The sequence below is a fragment of the Nannospalax galili genome, unplaced genomic scaffold, assembly GCF_000622305.1.
Source record: "Nannospalax galili isolate Female #2095 unplaced genomic scaffold, S.galili_v1.0 scaffold1878, whole genome shotgun sequence".
In the NCBI taxonomy this organism is placed as follows: Eukaryota; Metazoa; Chordata; class Mammalia; order Rodentia; family Spalacidae; genus Nannospalax; species Nannospalax galili.
Window position 1 is genome coordinate 180,400 of NW_008341752.1, and position 18,920 is coordinate 199,319.

General features: G+C 49.5%; 1 protein-coding gene across 1 annotated transcript in view; it reads left to right on the plus strand.

Moving 5' to 3' along the window:
- Glis1 (GLIS family zinc finger 1) overlaps positions 1-18,920 on the plus strand; it is a 202,599-nt gene that overhangs the window by 166,483 nt on the left and 17,196 nt on the right. Inside the window, exon 5 of the mRNA XM_017799181.2 lies at positions 15,757-15,918. Within this exon, the coding sequence (XP_017654670.2) occupies positions 15,757-15,918 (162 nt within the window). The remainder of the gene's footprint in view (positions 1-15,756; positions 15,919-18,920) is intronic.

Consider the following 18,920-nt stretch of genomic DNA (forward strand, 5'->3'; position numbering starts at 1 on the left):
CCAGCATGTAGTAAGAACTGTATAAATGTTAGCTGTTGTTTCAGCTCAAAAATAACTCCACTTTTATAGTCATAGATCTGGGAAGGGACTTGTACTTGGGTTATATTAAAGCTCACACAACTCAATTATACAAAGGACAGATAGCCTGATTTTAAAGTGTGCAAAGACCTGAATTACATTTCTTCAAGTAGTTATACAGATAGTCAGATGCCCATAAGCAAATGCTCAGCATCATTAGCCAGGAAAGTTCAAAGAGAAGTAGCATGATGCAGCTTCACTTGGATGGCAGTAACCAAAACCATGGTTGACAGCAAGTGTCAGGAGGATGTGGAAAAACTGGAACCTTTATACAAGGTTGGAAGGAGCATAAAATAGTGCACTGGCTTTAGAAAATAGTCTGAAGTCCCTCAACTCATCCTAAAGTTAGCATCTCTATGGATCTGTCATTCCACTCCAAGTATATACCAAAGTGAAAGGATGAATGTCTACACCAAAACTTGTACATGAATATGCATAGCCTCACTAATCATAATAGCCCAAAGTAGAATGAACCTAAAAGTCTACCAGTGGATGGATGGATAGAATGTGTTACCTCCATATAATAGAACACTTTAAAAAACACTCCGTGTGTGTGTGTGTGTGTGTGTGTTTATGATGGCACTAGGGGCACACATACCAAGAAGCACGTGTAGCGGTCAGAAGTCAACTTTTGGGATCAGTTCTCTTTGTTTACCTTTATGTGAGTTCTGGGGATTGAACTCAGGTTGCAGGGCTTGCATGGCAAGTGCCTTTACCCACTGAGTCATCTCTCTAGCCCTAAACAGGACATTATTAAACCCTGAAAAGGACCAAAGTGCTGATGCACAATGTAACATCAAAGGGTCTTGGAAACCTGATACTAAGCAAAAGAAGCCAGGCACAAGGGCAAGACTCCCCTCAGTTCTTTTGGGCTATTCTTGAAGGTAATGAACCCTATTTTTTGGTAAGAAATGGCTGCTACCTTCTGTGGTAATCTTTGATGACTGGTATGTGCTCTAACTCCCAGCCCTCACAATTCCATGGGTCTCCACTGGAGAGTTTTGCTATTGGTGAAATTCTTAGGGGCTGAGTCTGCTGGGGGGAGCATTTCCTGAGTCAAACCTGAGAATGGGAACCTCACAGAGATGAGTGACTACTGTATCCCTCCACACAGCAGCCCATACTATAGAGGAGTGGTGCCCAGGACCAGAGCACCGTCTAGCACTGAGAACATGACAGGGAGGGTGTGGTGGCCCTTTACAGCATCCACTGGCACCTCTATTGTCTGTCACTTTTGTTCAGCTTGGAGCTGCTTTTGGAGGAGGGGATCCAGACACCAGAGTTAGAGAACACAGGGCTGGAAGGTTGGAGATGGGGCTTCCTCTTTCAGGCTACCACCAACCCCCTAGGCAGTTGAGACCCTGTCTTCATTCTCTGCCTGTTCTCCCTATCTGTAGCATTCCTCATGTCTCAGCCTCTCTGTGATTTTAAAAGCAGCCTTTTTCCTTACCCAGAAGTGAGATGGGACAAGATGACTGACTCTACTCTGTTGGAGCAGTTTGTTGCCATCAGCAGACCTTCTCAGAGCACCTGGCTGTTTCCATTGCCAGGTCAAGGCCAGGACTCCCCTGTGTCTGACTTCCACCCCCAGCAGTAGGAAGAGCTACAGAGCCTGAAAGTTGCTGTGCTGAGTCTGTTAGAGGGAGGAGCATGATTAGAGACCCTAGAGAAATCAAGGGAGGCTTCTGGCTTATGAACTGGAGCCTGAAGGGTAAGCAGAACATTGCCAGGTAAAGGGCATTCTGAAAGGATTGTGGGAGCAGAGATACTTCAGTGTGGCCTATGTGGAGTAGACAGCCTCTGGCTGGCCCTACCTCTCTGGTCTCATTTAGTCCTTACAGTAAACCTACTTTAGGGAAGGTTACCTCTGCCTTCCAGAAGACTGGACAAGAGTCAAGTACATGCCTAAGGACCTGAGCCATCTTGTAGCAGAGCTGGGACTTGAACCTGTTAATCAACAGCCTAGACCCCACTCAGGTGGCTTGGGGGTGTACCCTGATGCTTGAGGCTGTGATGATGGGTAACTCAGGGTGTATTTCTCTCCCCAGAGCTCTGCAGCTGAATGTACAGTGTAACTCTTGCACTCCTGTCTCTCACCACCAATTAGTTAAACCCACCACTTTGTTTCCCTGATGCCTCAGTTACCACTAGCCACCGTATATGAAACAGGAGCTCAATGATGTCACCCCTGTGAGCAGCATCCATGACCTTCAGTGCATCCAAGTAAGTGACCTGAGGGTCTCCAGTAAAACATGCAGCTTTCATCACCATAAGCTTCATTCCAAGCGATTTAGAAAGTTGGTCATCACTATCACCCATCACTTTCCTAATCTTCAGATTCTCTCTGGAGGTCATCATACTCTCCCATGTTTTTATGAAAAAAAAAAAAAGAATTAGTGGAAGGTCCTAAGTCCATGTGACATAGGATAAAGTGACATCTGACTCTGATCTTCCTGGCTCCACATGGATAATAGGCATTATCCCATTATCCCATTATCCTAGGGTCCTGTAGCCCAAGGTCAGTGGTGAACTAAGAAGTCTAGAATTGTAACCTAGAACTTTCCATAAAAGTATTACACTGACCATTAGCTTTAAAAACTTCAATACAGCATAGTATAAGAATATGAAGCAGTAAGATTAACACATGAAGAGAGTACAGCCAAAGTTACCCCTAATCACACCACTCAAAACTGATCACTGTTTATCATTTTGGAGGTTTTCCCCAGGCTTTTCTCTATGCATATCATAGTTAAACACTACCAAAGACTGCTCTGCTGTTTGCTGTTGGATAACTTGCTTTTGTGCTGACAGTGTATTTTAGATTGATTAATTAATGCACAGTTAGCTGTGTGGGTGGGATATGAGTGAGTGACTGGTGAGTGAATGAATGAATGAATTCCAGTTGGCTCTGCTATGCCAACAGCCAGCCAGGCCTAGGTACCAGTCAGACTACCTTCCTAGGTAGCAAGGTATCCACTTCCCTTCAGATTTCCTGTCCCCCATAGCCTTGAACCCTCAGTTTCTATGTCTGCACAGGGGACTACAGGTGCTGATGCATCAGCAGTATCTGACGCTGACTCTTCACAGCCCACAGAGGTGCCATCCTTATTATCCTTATGGTGCAGCAGGCATGCTGAAGACCAGGATTAGGTGGTTTGTATCAGTCACATCCTTAGAGGGGAGTCCGAATCTGAACCCAGGCCTAGGTGATTCAAAGACACCCTGTCTGCCAGAATGAACCCATAGGAGCAGGAAGAGCCTACCTGAGTCTACAGGGGTGTACACTCTGCCAGATGTAGGGGGCAGGGGAAAGCCTTGGTAAGTCCTGCCCTCTCTAGGCTGCCTCAGTCTCTCCTCCTGTCACATGAGGGCCTTGGAGGCCCAGCCAGGCTTGACTAGTTCCCTGGGCTGGATAGACTACACCCAAAAGAACCTTAGAATGAGAGGACAGTATATGTGAAAGCAAAGCTGTGAGGTCCCACAAGCCAGGGAGTCCACTAAGGAGTCTAGAGCAGGATGGAGCTGGGAGGTGAAGATGCCCCTGGGGGAAGAAGGGCCACCTCGGGGTAGAAGGCCCACACAGGACAGATGGCAGGCTGTGGTTGTATCCTGAATCTAGAATAGGTTTTGAGGTGACAATAGCAGACTGGCAATCTTATAATCATTTGTTGTGAGGTAGATGATGGGCATTGGGGGCAGTGACCAGGAGAGAAACGGGGGTCAGCGGGAATGAGGAATCAGGGTATATGGAGGATAGACGGCATCTCCTGGGCTAGGTTCCAGTCTGCTTCCCCCTGGACCAAGCTACAGATGCCACTTTCAGTCCTCAGCCCTGTTAGCTATCTTGGGGCCCTGCTTAAAACCAAGTGCTAGGCAGCAATTTCTTTTCTGTGAATTATTGGTGCCCTGGTCACAGCTGAGTAGCTCAGTACAATGGCATTCTTCTCTTTTTGTCCTCAATGTTTGAAGCCAAATGTTTTAATTTTACATTATTCATGACATAATGCTAATGAATTCCAGCCATCCGCTAAGCTAGAGTAGTGTGGCTCTGCTGAGCCAGGCATCTGGGCAGCTGGCTCCTCAGTGCCCTCTGTGCCCCTGAGCTCTCAGCAGAACACCACACAGCATTCCTCTTCAGGGACCTGCTCATCACACAGACAGCTTTCTGGTTTTATTGTTAGTTATGTGTAGTGACTGCAGCATCTGGCCTAAGAGAAGGAGCACCCCTGTGACAGCAAAGCTGACTGACCAGCAGAAGGCCCAGGCCCTTCCAGAGCCCTGGGCTAGGCTGGGCTGGGCTGGCCTGGGCTGGGCTGGGCTGGGCTGGGCTGGGCTGGGCTGGGTGGGCTGAACTGCACTGCTGGAGATTCAGGGTTTTAGGAGATACCAGTGCATAGCGGCTGTTACTACTAAGATTGTTTTCTGGTGATGTAGAAACATTTAATTCTTTCTCTAGTCTTTTCTTTCTATAGCCCCAAGTTTCCTTAATCCATGAAGTATAGTGCTTTTGATTCAATACATTCTAAGGATGGGGGCAAGGACCTTGATATCCAGCATCCTTAACAACCTCATCTCATCCAGGAAAAGGGATTACTATGGTCCCTCTATCTAAAGAAGTCCGAAGAGCAGCAAAGTAGGGCACAGACAGGGCTGCAGAGTCTGAGGTATGCCATTGATGTCATGTGTGGCCATTGATGTCATGTGTGGCCTTCCTTCTTGTTCATGTCCCCATGGGGGACACTCAGTGTTATCTATTTTACCTACATCAGCACTGAACCTGAAGTTCAAAAACTGGAATTTGAAAAAAGTAGATGTAACTTTGTTTGCTATGAACTCCCTTCCTGTTCCAGGCATTTGTGTTGGGCAGCTCACAGAGTACCACCCAGCATGGCCTAGTAGTATCTTAGTTCTGGGACATGCAGACTTATTATGAAGAACCAAGTGACCCTGAGTCATTTCTCACACCAACACTTGCTGAGCCATCCTGCCCTTTCTCTGACCAGAGACCACCTGCTCCTGTCCATCTGATGGGTTGTCTGGGGCCAGCTCAGACTCACAGTCTCCCCCAATGATGCTGGGGCAGACCTTGAGACACACAGAAACTACCTAAAGGGTGGGCAAGCTAGATAGGTTGCTGCCAACTCCTCCAGGGCTTGGCCCCAGGGGTGTAAAGGCTGAGTGCAGAGCCTCCCCACTTTGGGGGATGCCACCACTTCCCCTGAGGTGTCTCTGTCCTGGTAGAGCATCATTTGGGAGGTTGAAGCCCAGGAGGTTTTGCTCTTTCTTCCCACAATCTCACTCTGGTCTTCACTGATTTGGAGCACCATCACTGGGCAGCAGCTATTTCCCCACTCTCTCCTGGAATCTGGTTCTAGATAAGGAAGGGATGAGTACTTCCCTCAGGTCACGGGTTTGTTGCTTGGTTCTCTCACATACCTGTGCAATTCCAGGCACCTTCGTGGGCACTCGTGTGGGTTTATGGCAGAAGCATCATCTGAAATATGATGCATCCTGCCTGCAGAGTTCTTTCCACTTAACCTTGAGGCCTGAGATTTTGAAAACCAGGAGCTTGCTCCTCTCAGCTGTACTTTCTGCTAAGTCATCTCCTCTCCAGGGCTCTTGAGTAGAGGCACAGTACTATTCTACACCCACCCACTCTGTAGACGAGAAGCAGGGCCCATCAGGGAAAAGCACTTTCCAGGATTCTTGGCCTAGTAGGGGGCTCCTGTGTGGCTGGGTTGTCACTGTGGACACTGGACAGTGGGACACAGCAGAACTACTGACAGAAGACTCTTAACTACTTTGAGTGAGCCCAGTGGCCTTTCACTGGCATATGGGCCTCCCCTTTCTCAGCCAGGTCACTGAATACTAGAAGAGCTATGTTGTGCAAACTCCTGTGAGCAAACACCTTCTCCATCTAACCTATCAGAGACATAGGCTGAGCACACTGAACTTAGCCCCAGGGTCATTCCCTTTGCCACTCAATGCCTCCACTTACCTATCTTAAAGACAGAGGCCCAGGCTTGTCTCTCACATGGTTGCTGTGATGCCGATGGTACCAGGGAAGAGAGGTACTCAGCACATCAGGTCCATGGCCATGGGGAAGGTTCTCTGCCTGTCCTCAGCTTCATGTTCCCTCTATGGTTGGAATTCTCATGGCTGGTTGTGCAGGTACTCACTCCCTGTCATCTTTCTTCACCAGCTCCAGGATACATACAGAGCTAAAGTCCTGGACCTAGGTTATCACTGTTCCATCAAGCCACCTCTACTGAGTACCCTCCATGAGTCCAGGCACTAGCTTCAGTCTGTGGTACAAGGGTCTGAAATGAGGCCCCAAGGTATGTGCAGCTCATGAACAGAGGTGATCAGAGGGACACACTAGTGAGAGGTTCATCGCACACATAGAAGTGTGGGCCATTGGGAAGGAGGCCTAGGAAAGGCCTCAGTGTGAACTAATCCTAGAAGAACTGAGCAGCAAATCAAGGGTGTGGTGAGCAGAACACAGCATGGACAAAGGCTGGGCAGGAACGTATAAACCGCACTGGATTATGGTGTGGCTGTTCATGGGCTAGAGAGGCCAGCAGGGCCCCAGGGTGGCCTGAGGCCTTGGCATCTTAAGGCTGTATGTGCCCTTCCCAAAGCCAGCCTATTTTGCTACCTTGGAGAGCACATCAGGAGCCAGTGAACCTGGCTGCATCTCTCTGTAGCCTCTGTGCTACCTTTTAAAGCTGCCTGGAGGGAGGGTGCAGGAGAATGACAGGCCTAGCTGTGCTGGTGGATGTTGGGTATCTGTTGTGTCATCGTGGAAGTCTCTGGGTAGCATGCCTTTCTTCCAGAGCACATGCACTAGCTGCCCTGAGGCTATCCCTATTCCATGTGTTTGTCCGTGTCTGCATGTGTTGTGCTACACACGGGGGTGTAGTGTTTCTGAAGACTGGAGAGTTGATCGTGCAGGTGGTAGTAGAATCTGGGACTTGTGCATCTTTGGGTGTATGTGCAAGCATGTGTTTCCTGGCCTGTATGTATGTGACATGAGTGTGGAATGTCTATGTGGTGGACAGTGTGTGGGGTATGTGTGCAGGGCATGTATATGAGAGGGGGGCTCTGGGTCTTGGTGTGTATGAGTATGAATACATGTTTGTAGGCTGGTGTCCTGGTGCTCTTATCTTTGATGTGCTGCTAAGTTGGGAGGAGAGGTATCAATGTTAGGGTATGTATACATTTATCTGTGATTCTGGGTCTGTATCTGGTTGCTAGAATGTGTGTAAATGTCTTTGGGGACCTGGCCCCTAGACAAACCTCTTCCTAAGCCCCTGGAAGACTAGGCATCTGGGCCCTTGCTGACTGATGACTGAATTTCTAGGACTCCCTCAACTACTAGGAATGTAAACCTGTTTCCTTTGTGGACAATGAGGACCTGATTCAGAGCTGTCAGTGTTCTAGTGAGGAAGGATCAGGGTGACTACAGCCTCAGAAACCTCCTTCCCAGGACAGGCATGGCTCCCTTCCCCATTGCTTTGCTGTGTGCCCTACCCTCCCACAACCTGCCAACTTCTCTGGACAGTTACAAAGGATCTCAGGAGCTGGGTAAGCAAGAAGAGATTCCCACACTGGCTTACCTCCCAGAGCACAGAGCTTAGCACAGGGGCAAGCCTAAACTCCATCCTTCCTGATCTCAGGACTCTTACATGCAATCTTAAACTCTGGGCCTCAGTCTCCACCTGTAATGACATGGGTCACCACCTTAGGGGACTGAGGATGATATTCAGAGAATTTGACCTGGTCTCAGGTGCATAGCAAATGTGACAGCTGTTGCAGGGGCATATTCCTCCTCCTGCATACAGCTGCCTGTTAATTCTTCATGCCCAAAGTTAGACAAGACTCCCAAAGCCCTCAAGAGTCTAGACCAGTGATTTCCCACATTCCTACCCCTTCCATGTTTGTCCCTTCCCTTCATGCCTTGATCTTCCCCCAGAGGGTTGGCGAAGCCCAGGACTCTGAGGAGACCCTGCGGAAGCCCCAGGGGGATCATAGGATGGTAAGCTCAGCGCCAGCCAGTCTCTCCCATGGTGGGGGCTAAGGAGTGCCCCTCAATTCCTAGATGGCTGGCCTTTAAAGCTGGCCAAGCACAGCATTGTTTGAGTCTGGCACTGCACATTTATCCCATCTGAATCATTGTAAAGTAACTTAAAAGTTTGTACAAAAATGAGAAGTTGATCCCTGAATGGCCTGCCAGGCTGTTGTAACCCAATATATTTTACCCTTAAACCAGAAATGTGTTTGTTCAGAAGCAAGTCACTGGCAAATGCCAAAACTGGAGGCATTTCCTCCCCAGCCCCGCCTCACGCCCCCTTCCCCTAAATCCCTTCTAATTACTCTCTGTGTCCAGATTCTTCATTACTGCATGAGAAATTGGGCCTTCCCTCCTCTTGGGCCTTGTCAGTTGCAGGGAGAAAACGTGACATTCATTAGGCACCAGCTGTGTGACAGGTCCTACTCTGGGTGTATCCATATATTTACTCCTCAGAGCTGTTTATGGTAGCCCCATTTTAGAGAGGAGAAAAAGGAGGACAGATGGGGTATCACTTGCCCATTCATGGTTCTCGTTCTGTGTAACTTCATGCACAGTGTCACATACCTTATATGTGAAACAACCCTTGATTCTTCCCCAGGGGCCAGAGGGAGAGAGAGTCATCACCAGAACCGATGTGCCAGACACTCTGGAAGCTTCTCTGCCTGATCTTAGCCCTTACTCATGAACAAAAGTCTCAGAGGGCAACTTGCTACTCTGAGTAGCTAACCATCCCTACAGATTCTAACCCTGATCCATGGTCTGACAGGTCCTGGTTTTTGGCTAACCCCTTCCCACCCAAAATTGGAAGGGTCCTAAGGATGAGCCTGGAGGGGAAGATGCCATCCCTTCCCTGGCTCCAGCAATGGCTCCCCTGTCTTTCATCTCCTGCCTTTCGTACTGTGAACTGCACGCAGCAGTAATGGATTGCAGTGGACTTTTTTCAATTAGGCTCTGATTTTTCCCTGCCTGTTACTATAAAACTCCAGATGGTCTGGGACTTCACGGTTCCTGGGGTATTTTCCCCTATTATTTTAATCTTCTTTCGTAACACGCCCCACATGTGGGAACAGGACTTTTCAAGGCCCTGCGCTCTGTGGACCAGCCTTGCTTTCCTCTCTGCTGTGCCGCCTGGGTTTTCCTTTCTGTGTGTTGACATCATGGAGAGTGGTTCCCACCATCAGCTCCGTGGCCCAACCTGTGCCTGGATTTGCAAAGGATCAGAATCCGTGTTAGCCCAGTTTGCGTAGTTCCTGAGTGACAGCCTGGATTGGGAGTTCTATGCAGGTTACCCAGAGGTATTGTGCAGAATGATTAGGGATGTGTAGCCATGTCAGCCATACCCCAGGCAAGATCCCAGCTCTATTTGGTTATGTGAGTCTGGTCAGGGACATTACAATCTTTCTGAAACTCAGTTCCTTCACCTGTAGGGTGAGGCTGGAAGTCATTTCACTGGCAGGGTGCATTATTTTGATTCAGTGAGATGTACACAGTGATAAGTGTCTGAGAGGGTATCACCAACCACCAATATTTTGACTTTGTCCCATTTTGTCTTGGGATATATTTCAGTGTTGTATTTTCAAGTGAAAATACAACACCCATCTTCACGTTTTGAGACTATCAGACATCCCTGCATTCATTCTTTCCTCTCTAGGTGCTCTTCCCACAATAGTCATCTTCTGTCTTCTTGTTTGTGAGCCTTTGCTTCAGTCTACATGAACCTGGAATGTATCTGGTTAGTTGAGCCAGCATGTTTAAATTTACCCTGAATTTATCCATGGAACTGCCTGGATGCCACTGATGGGATCAAGGCCATGAGCCACAGGATGCTATATGCACACTGTGGTTCACAGAGAGCACCTTCCCCATGTGCCCAGGAGATATCTGGGCTCTGACAGGAGAAATGAACTCACTTAAGATCATCCCCTCAGGATGTGTAGACAACAGATAAACACCATGCTACACAGATGCTGGAATGCAGTGATGTGGGCGAGGGAGCTAGAGGCACCACCAGGTATCACCAGGGGCTAGATCATACTGATCAGAATGCCAGGATGAAGACTTATACATGCTAGGGCACAAGGGAGCCATGCACAGTTGTAGCAGAGAGGAGCAAGGACAGATCTTCCAGCTAAGTCTTAATTCTAAATGCCACATGGGAGTGAGCCGGGAAGGGCAGCTAGGTAGTAGGTGGTGTCTCTGTAGACACCCAGGTGAGTCATGTTACAGTGATTAGATGAAAGTGTTGAAGAAGTAGCATCTCCATGGGCTAGTGGCAAGTTGGATGCTGGGGTCAAGGAGAAAGAAATAGGTTCCTGGATCTGGCATCTGGGTAGAAAGTGGTCCCACTAGCAGAAGCCATGCTGGAGTATTCCAAGTGAATGGCCTTGTTGTCATGCCATTGTTGGGTCATGTTAGTAATTGCATAGGAGTGTTCTGCAAAGCTTTTTAGGATCAGAACTGATGGAACTCACCTGCTCAGCCATGTGTGCGATTACAGGCAGTCCCAAGCTCCCATTTCTGCTTCCCCTCTGCTTTTCCTGCTGCTCACTGGATCATGGCAGCTGTCTCCAGAACCCTTACTGCCTCTGCAACTCTTACCACCCCTGCAGCACTTACCACCTGTGCTCATGCCTTGCCCTCCTCCTGAAACACTGGCACCCTGGTTGTCCCAAAATTCTTCCCAGGCATCAGGGCTCAGCCTCTCTAGAAAGGCTTTGGTTATTCCCCAGCTCTGTAACTAGAAGCCCCTTCTTAGGGCTCTGAGCATCTTCTGCTCAATGTGAAACTTCAAGACATTTGTGCCTTTGTTGTTGGAAGGTAGAGTGTGATGAGGTTAACCAGATATGGGGATGCAGGGGTTGGGAAGCTAGGGGAGGAAAGAAGGCAGAGGGAAGAGGGAGGATGTGCACACACCTGTACACACATAACTCTATAGAGGGGCAGCCAGCCAGAGACTGCCACCCCTGGCAGACTGCCACTTAATCTGCTCTAGAACCTTAAGAAACAACCACAAAGACAAGCATTTGCTATGTGTTAATTCATTTAGGCCTCACAATACCCTACATGGTTAGTAGAGCTCACCCTGTTGTGGACGAGGAAACTGAGGACCACAGAGTTCAAGTGATTCACCTGGGATCACTCAGTAAGTGAGCAGCCACCAGTTACCAGGCTAGCCTGCAGCAGAGGCCGTGTCTATAACCACTATGTCTACTACCACAAAACCTGAGCTCCTCATCTGACAGTAGGCACAGTCATATGTACCCAGAGAGCCATGGAGAAAAAGAGGACATGTCTTCAATGGCACCAGGCCCAGCAGAGCCAGGCACACAGCAAGTGTCACTCCTGTCTCTCCTCTCTGGCTCTGACCGCATCTGTACAGTTGTCAAATAGAGATAGCCACATTGCTTGCAAGGGCTGGGCAGATCTGGATGTTGGTCTTGATGGAATTGTGGTTCTGCCAAGTTCCATGCAGCATCTTCATTCTAGATCTGTCTTGATAAAGCAGGGCCCTTTTTCTACCTGCTCCTTTCTCTGGGTGCCCATGGAGTGAGTCACTCCCATTGGGGTATCCCACATTCCAGGGCAGAGAGCAGGGCAAGGCTGGACTGATGGACCTAGATACAGCTTGGGCATCAGTGTAATGTACACATGTACTGGCATACATTGATGGGCATGATTGGATGACCCCTGTGCCTAGCAACCCATGTTCCCACACCCAGGGGAAAGAACATGCTCCTTACCCATTCCTTGTCCTATGCCGGAGATAGCAGTACCATCCTTAGGGGACTTGACTGCCCAGCTCTGATATGTGGAGAGAAAGTAGGATTGTGCAGGGGAAACCCTTCCACCACACGCTCAAAGGGTACTGCAAAAGGGTCAGAAGACTCTTCTTAGGAGGTGGTGCTTAAGCAACAGGGGAATATGTTTACTAAGGGGTAAAGGAAGGAAAGATCCTTCCAGGCATTATGAATAGATTGAGCAAAGTCCTGTAGGATGGAGCTTCTTGGCAGGTTCAGAGACAGACATAGCCTCACAGCTGATGAGTGGGATATATGGGGTGGGAGAGACATTTGCGGCCATGTTGGAAGATTCTGGACTTTTGAAAAACATATTCGTTAAATTATCAGAGTAGGAAGAGAAGGTTTCCCATGAGAAGTACAGTCAGTCTAAACAAAGGTGTGGTGGGGGAACAGGTGTTTTGAGATGAAGTTTGGCCTGGACAGGGATCTGTACACCTCTGGAGGGGAAGAGATAGACTGATCCCCAGAGTCTGATAGACCCTCCCAAAGCGAGGAAAATCACAAAGCTAAGAGGAGTTATTGGCCACCTCCCCCTACACCAGCCAGTAAGTAGCAAAGAGATGAGACAGATGCTGAGAAGCCCCACTCCTGCCCAGCTTCCTCCGTCACACAGGGCCTTTTGCAGGTGAGCATGGGAGCAACTGACCATCTGCTGTTTCCTACCCAGGATTTCCTTCTTGTTCTGATACCGGGACAGGCCCTGTGTCTAGAAGTAGGAAAAGGATCTGTCCTAGTTTGTTTGTCCATTGCTGTGACAAAACACTCTGACCAATACCAACTTGGGGAGGAAAGGGTTTATTTAGCATACATATCCCAAATCACAGTCCATCAGGGAGCCCAAGGTAGGAACTCAGGGCAGGAACCTGGAGGCAGGAGCTGGAGCACAGGCCATGGAAGAATGCTGCTTACTGGCTTGCTCTCCTGGCCCCTACTCAGCCTGCTTTCTTTTGCAACTCAGGCCTTCCTGCCCAGGGGTGGCACCATCCACACTGGGCTGGGCCCTCCCACATCACTCAACAATCAAGAAGGTACCCCACAGACATGGCCACAGGCCAGTACAATGAAGGCAATTCTCCAATTGAGGCTCCTTCAACCCAGGTGTGTCAAGTTGACACTAAAGCTCTCCAGCACAGGATCCTATGGAAACACAGCTGCAAGGGCTTACATTGGGCTGGCAGCAAACTGAGGCCCATATTCTTATCCTCTGAGTAGTCAAGGGGTCACTGTCTCTTGAGTCTTTGTCCTCATGTGTCTAGATGGTTCTATCCTGGCCTGTGCTCCATCTACTCCCTCTTCCCTCTGTAGGCCTCAGTGGTCCTCATATGTAACTGAAGCAACTGCCTTCTCTGTCTCCTCTCGTAGTCTTGCCCATAACCCTTAGCCAAAGGCATCTTGCAGCACATATATGACCCTGTCCTTTCTAATTCCCAAAGCCCCTATCTGACTCTGTCCCTCCCCGCCGCCAAATTTGACCCTGTTCCAATTCTCAGAGTGCACATCTATGGCCTCCACCATCGTTGATGTAGACTATAAACTCATGAGCCTGGCATGTAAGTCACTGAAACATGGCTCTCCCCTCTCTGCTGGATCCTTGAGTGTGCAGTCCACACACGTGCAGAGGAGCTCCACAGACAATCTGTACCCCATTGCATGTGCTAGTGCCTCAACCTGCCCTCCATGACCTGCCATCCCATTAGACCACTGTTTGTCTTGGCTGTGCCATCCTGATTCTGGGCTCCCAGGAGCAGAGTGAATGCATGGGTGCTGGCATGATAGGCTGCTGTCTGTCTCACTCCTTCCTGTCTTGCTATCCTTACGACAGTCATCACTCCCTCTGAGATATACAGACTCCAGGCTGACTGAAGTGCTCATTTCATGTAGCCATAGCCTGTGGTTCCTTCTTAACAGCTAAACAGTGATGTTTGATGATGGTGTGTACCTTCCCTGCAGTCTCTGCACCTCTAGAGGGCAGGACTTATGTTGGGTTCTCTTGACATCTTGACTCAGTCCAGGTTGGAGCTGATTCGTCCAAATGAATGACCCTAAGCCAGATATTACCAGGCATGCAAAGCCTTTCTGCGTCAGGCTGCCAATCCCTACAACTAAGGTGATAAGCCAGGTGAATGGACCACAGGGTCTAACCTCTGCCCACAGTCCTCTCTAGACATACCCTCAAACTTGCTAGCAGATACTGAACCTTAAAGTTGGCAAAGGCATAAAGAGCAGGTGCCATCTCAGAGAAGAGGAAGAGGGTGATCCAGAAGGAAGGTGTAGAAGAGTTACTTTGGAACCATAACCCTCAGGGTACACAACTGTCCCCACTTTGTCTCCAGTTGTCTGCTGCTAGCAGCCCAGGATTTCTTGGTATTGAGGGCTGGAGTTAGATAGGTCCTGATTTGGATTAGGTGCCCCTGGCTGGCATGTCAGCCCTGGACTTGGGGGACAAAGCCAAGTTCAGTCCCTTTCTCTTCAAAGGTCACTTCTACCTGTCCCTGGAAGTCAGTAAGCATAGCATGACCAGCTGAGCTTTTTTGACCATCACACTTGGCCTGTACCCTGTCTTTGCTATACCGTGACCTTGGGTAGTTCACTTTTCAAAGGTTTTGGAGATGAGGACCTTGGTGCCACATACTTCAGAGTTTTGTTGTTTAACACCCAGCTACCGTTGACCCTCACCACACCCTGAAATACACATAGCTAGAACCTCAGCCCAGCTGCCATGGACAGACAATAGGATGGGCAGTCAGTCACACCAAAGGTTGGAGTCTGCTGTCTCCTCTAGCCGGACTCTGAGTTTGGTCTTTGAGACTGAGCAGTTTGCTGGATGGTCAGTAGAGATGACATTTCTTGCTAAGTGACTTGCATGATGAATGACGACTGGAAACTGCCTGGCTAACTTTCTTTGGTAGAGGGGGCTAGGCACAAAGAGGCAGGTGGGGAGAGTGCAAGGGGTAGAATGCTCAGCAACAGGCCTTTAAGTAGGGAACTACAAGATTCCATTTCCATGTCAAGGGAAGCTATATGGGCACCAGTGCAGGGAACAGTTAAATGTGAAAGAATGTGGGAAAGGAGTCCAAGCTGGGCAGAGGCTGCAGAGATGGGCAGCTGGGGCCACATGAAGAAGGTCTGGGTGGATAGAGGCCTTACACTGCTTCTTCTTCTCTCCACTGTGACTCATGTCTTCTGCCAGGAACATAACAGTTGTGCCACATGCACACTTCCCAACATGGGCATACTAGATGGTGGGCATATGACAGCTAAAGGGCCAGATCATGACTCAGAAACACTTCAGTGTGCATATATGATTGTTGTTCTCACAACAGGTATATAGGATGAGATCCCTTGCCTCTCAGTGTCCTTCTTGGGGCCTTCCCATCAGCCCTGATGGGTTGGCTACAGCCTCTGATTTGAAGAGGAGAAAATATAACACAAAGTATTCAAGGCATAACAAAGCTTTCCTGGGATGGAGTCCCTCCAAGTTAGATAGGGCTCCCACCTCTGTACTTCTGTGCTCAGGCACAGCCTGCCTTGGCCTCCAGATTTAGGGTGCACAGCTGGCAGGATGTGGGGTGTCACTCTCAGGACAAGAAGTGGAAAGATCACTTTCTCCAGCCCTAGAAGCCCATTTTTAAGTCAGGGTACTTTTCTGGGCCCTGAGCAATTCCCTGGGAGTTAGCGGGTGCTCTTGGAAGCTTGGAGAAGACAGTGAGACAGCCAGGGCTGGGCTAGGCAGGCCTGGAAGTGCTATTTCTAGGTGGGTAGGCCCTCAGGGCTGAGGACACCCCTCATCAGCCTCTCCTGCAGTTTGAAGGCTGCAGCAAAGCCTTCTCACGACTGGAGAACCTCAAGATCCACCTGCGGAGCCACACAGGCGAGAAGCCATACCTGTGCCAGCACCCGGGCTGCCAGAAGGCCTTCAGCAACTCCAGTGACCGTGCCAAGCACCAGCGCACCCACCTTGACACGGTAGGTAGGCCTGAGTGTGGAGGCCGGGGTGGGATAGGGCTGCACACAGATCCCACTCACTATCTAGGTAGAACCCCTGCCTATTCCCTTGGGCTCTAAACATAAGGCATGTAATTCTGACAGAGGTTTGGGGGTTGTTCTATGCATTATAGGACAATAATAGTTTCCGTGGCTCCCTCCTGAGTAAGTAGGAGATTTTTTCCATCATCTTCCAGTTGTGACAAACACAGATAACTTGACTATAACCACATGTCCCATGTAGGGCGAGGGGAGGCAAACACAACAGGGGCCTCCAGTTGAGATTCCCCAGATTTCACCCATGGGTACCAGCCTAGGCACAGAGTCCTTATGTGTCCTGACGGGAAAGTGAGTGTTCTCACCCCACATCCTCTCCTAGATAAGCCAGCCACATCTGCACTCTGAGCAGACCACTCCTTGCCTTTCCTAACCCCCCTTGGCAATTTTTGTCTTTGAGGAGTTGAAGCAGCAGTGCATGAGTCCAGCGTCTTGCCACAGCAGACCAGCTTCCTAGTGCTCTGTCTCTTTCCACCTCCCTCTCCTTCATTGTATAAGGTAGTAGAGACCTACAGGTTCTGTCCTAAAACCTGTACTCTTAGAGACCTCAGCAGTTAACACTGCTGACCTTGCCACCAAGGTCCCTAATCCTTTTGACAGAAGAGGAAAGTAGACTCAGGGGTTGTGTGCCTATTCATGATTGATGGCTAGACCCTAGCAGACCTGAAAGACCCAGGCTTCATGCCAGTCTTGTAGGTGCTGTATGAAATGGCATGTGCTCTGGGAGGACCCTAGCCCTGTGTGCAACAAAGACTAGTATCTGCAGCCAGAACCCATGTCTGGACCTCAGCTTGTTTCTCAGCTCTTCTACAGATGTTTGAGGAGCTGGAATGAGGCTAGAAGGTCTGGGTGGCTGTCCAGCCTAATTTATTCAGTACACAGATGAGGAAGCAGAGGTCCAGGAGGTTGACTGATCTTTCTATGCTGAGTTGGAGGTCAGCAGAGGTCAAAGCTAAAAGGACACACAGCCCTCTAATCCCTTTCTTTGACAGCTGAGAAATCGGGTTCTGAAAAATGGGCAGAAAAATCATAGGACACTAATGGAACCAGGCCTGGCCCTGGGCTATGCCTTTTTCATGTCTTCCTGTCCTATAGTGTCACACATCTGCCCCAGTTCAAGTGAAGCTGAGACCCAGGTTGAGTCGTATCTGTGTTAAGGCAAGCAAGTAGCAGAACCAAATGTACAGCTGATTCTCTGATTCCAAGCTCAGTGCTTTTTACTGAAGAATCATGAAAGGGCAGGGCTGAGTGGAGGCGACAAACCCAGCCCTTTTTCCTTGCAGACTTCACTGTCAAAGACTGACTGAGACCTGAAGTGGGCTATGGGTCTACTAAGTCCCTTGCCCCTTGGTCACCTTCTCAGCCTTGGGTCCCTTGACACTCTGGTCTTAGTCCTGAGAGATGTAGTTTATGCCCCAGGACCCCCGATTTTGTCTTGCAAGGCTACAGTGCAGCCCAACAGCTAGGCCTTTGTCCCTCTCCTCCCCTCTCAGGCCTAGGGAATGTCCCCATAGCCTCGCCAGTTCCCTCTCCTGACTTGTCCCATCTTCCCTTTTGTCCTTACTGCATTTCTTGGCCCCTACCCCCAAAGCAACAGCCCTCTGGCTCCACTTGGTGTGTGAACAGAGCTCCTGAGAGCTAGGCCAGGTCAGGTTTACATGAGCCCACAAGGTTATCCCAGGCTTTCATCTACCCAAAAAGTCTCTTGACAGGCTTGTGGGCCCATCGTCCCACTCATACTCAGCTTCCTGCCTAGGCCACATGGGCAGCTCCCTGTTGCTAGACTGTTGATCCAGGCCCCCAGCCCTCAGAGTCCCATTGGGTCAGGCCTCACTCGGGGGCCTTATTTTCGATGGACCTAGCCATATACCCAGTCATCACTGGTGTCAGAAAACATAAGGCCCTTTACACAGTCAGGGAGTTTTCAGGACAGAATGGAGAGGATCAGGCTTGGGCTCTGATTCTGACTGGCTCTGTCACTTGATCAGAAAACTGAGGAAAGCCACTTTGCCTCCCGGGACCTTGATTTCTTCAGTGGCAAGAGTCTGTTTCTTGAGGAGAGGGAAGGTCACTGAGGTGGCAGATGTGAGGCCTGCACGTAAAGTGGGCAGCCCTTTCTTTTCTATCCTGTTAACTCACGGACTAAATGCCAACCAAATCCTGTCACACCCCAGGCATCCAGTGTGGAATAAGTGTGGGAGTCTGGGAGTCACAGTTCCCAATGTGTACTTGAATCAAGTCACCTTCTGCTCTGGGCCTCAGTTTCCCCAGGATAGAGCCTCTGTTGCCTACTTTACTGGACTGTTCAGGGCCACAGAGAAGGAAGCTTCCAAGCAGAGGAACATACACCTGCCAGCCTCAAGTTTCTTCCTCTAAAATGTGGGCACAATTCTCATGGGGTAGGTGTAGAGTTTGGAGGGGACCATGGGTGACCAGTGCCTAGCACCAGTTGTACCCAGGAAGCACTTGGGCAGAACTGTCCTTCATGTCCAGTTGATAGAACTCTTGAGCCTCAGTGGTCAACCACATAAGAATTAGCCTTTTTGACAGGAATAACAAAGCCCTGGCCTTGGAGCTTGTGTGGAGACTCTAGGCCTAGCGTTTGGCTGCTGGCTTGAGATAGCCAGAGGGTTTCCTGCGTGCTCAAGGGAGCTGGTCCTGAGGAATGTTCTATACACGTCAATCCCTGGAAAAACAAACACAAAGATGGGTCTGGCTGCCTTGTTTCCAAGTGAGTGTGCCTGCTACACAGAGTTGTTTGTTTGCTTTTGACAAAAGCGTGTGGATTTGTATCAGTATCCCCAAGGGACAGGGCCTGGGGCCAGCCAGCTCAGGGGCAAGGCAGGGCTCATGGGAGTGTTCTGGAGTGGGGTAGGCCAAGAGAGAGGGGGAGAGAGAGAGAGAGAGAGAGAGAGAGAGAGAGAGAG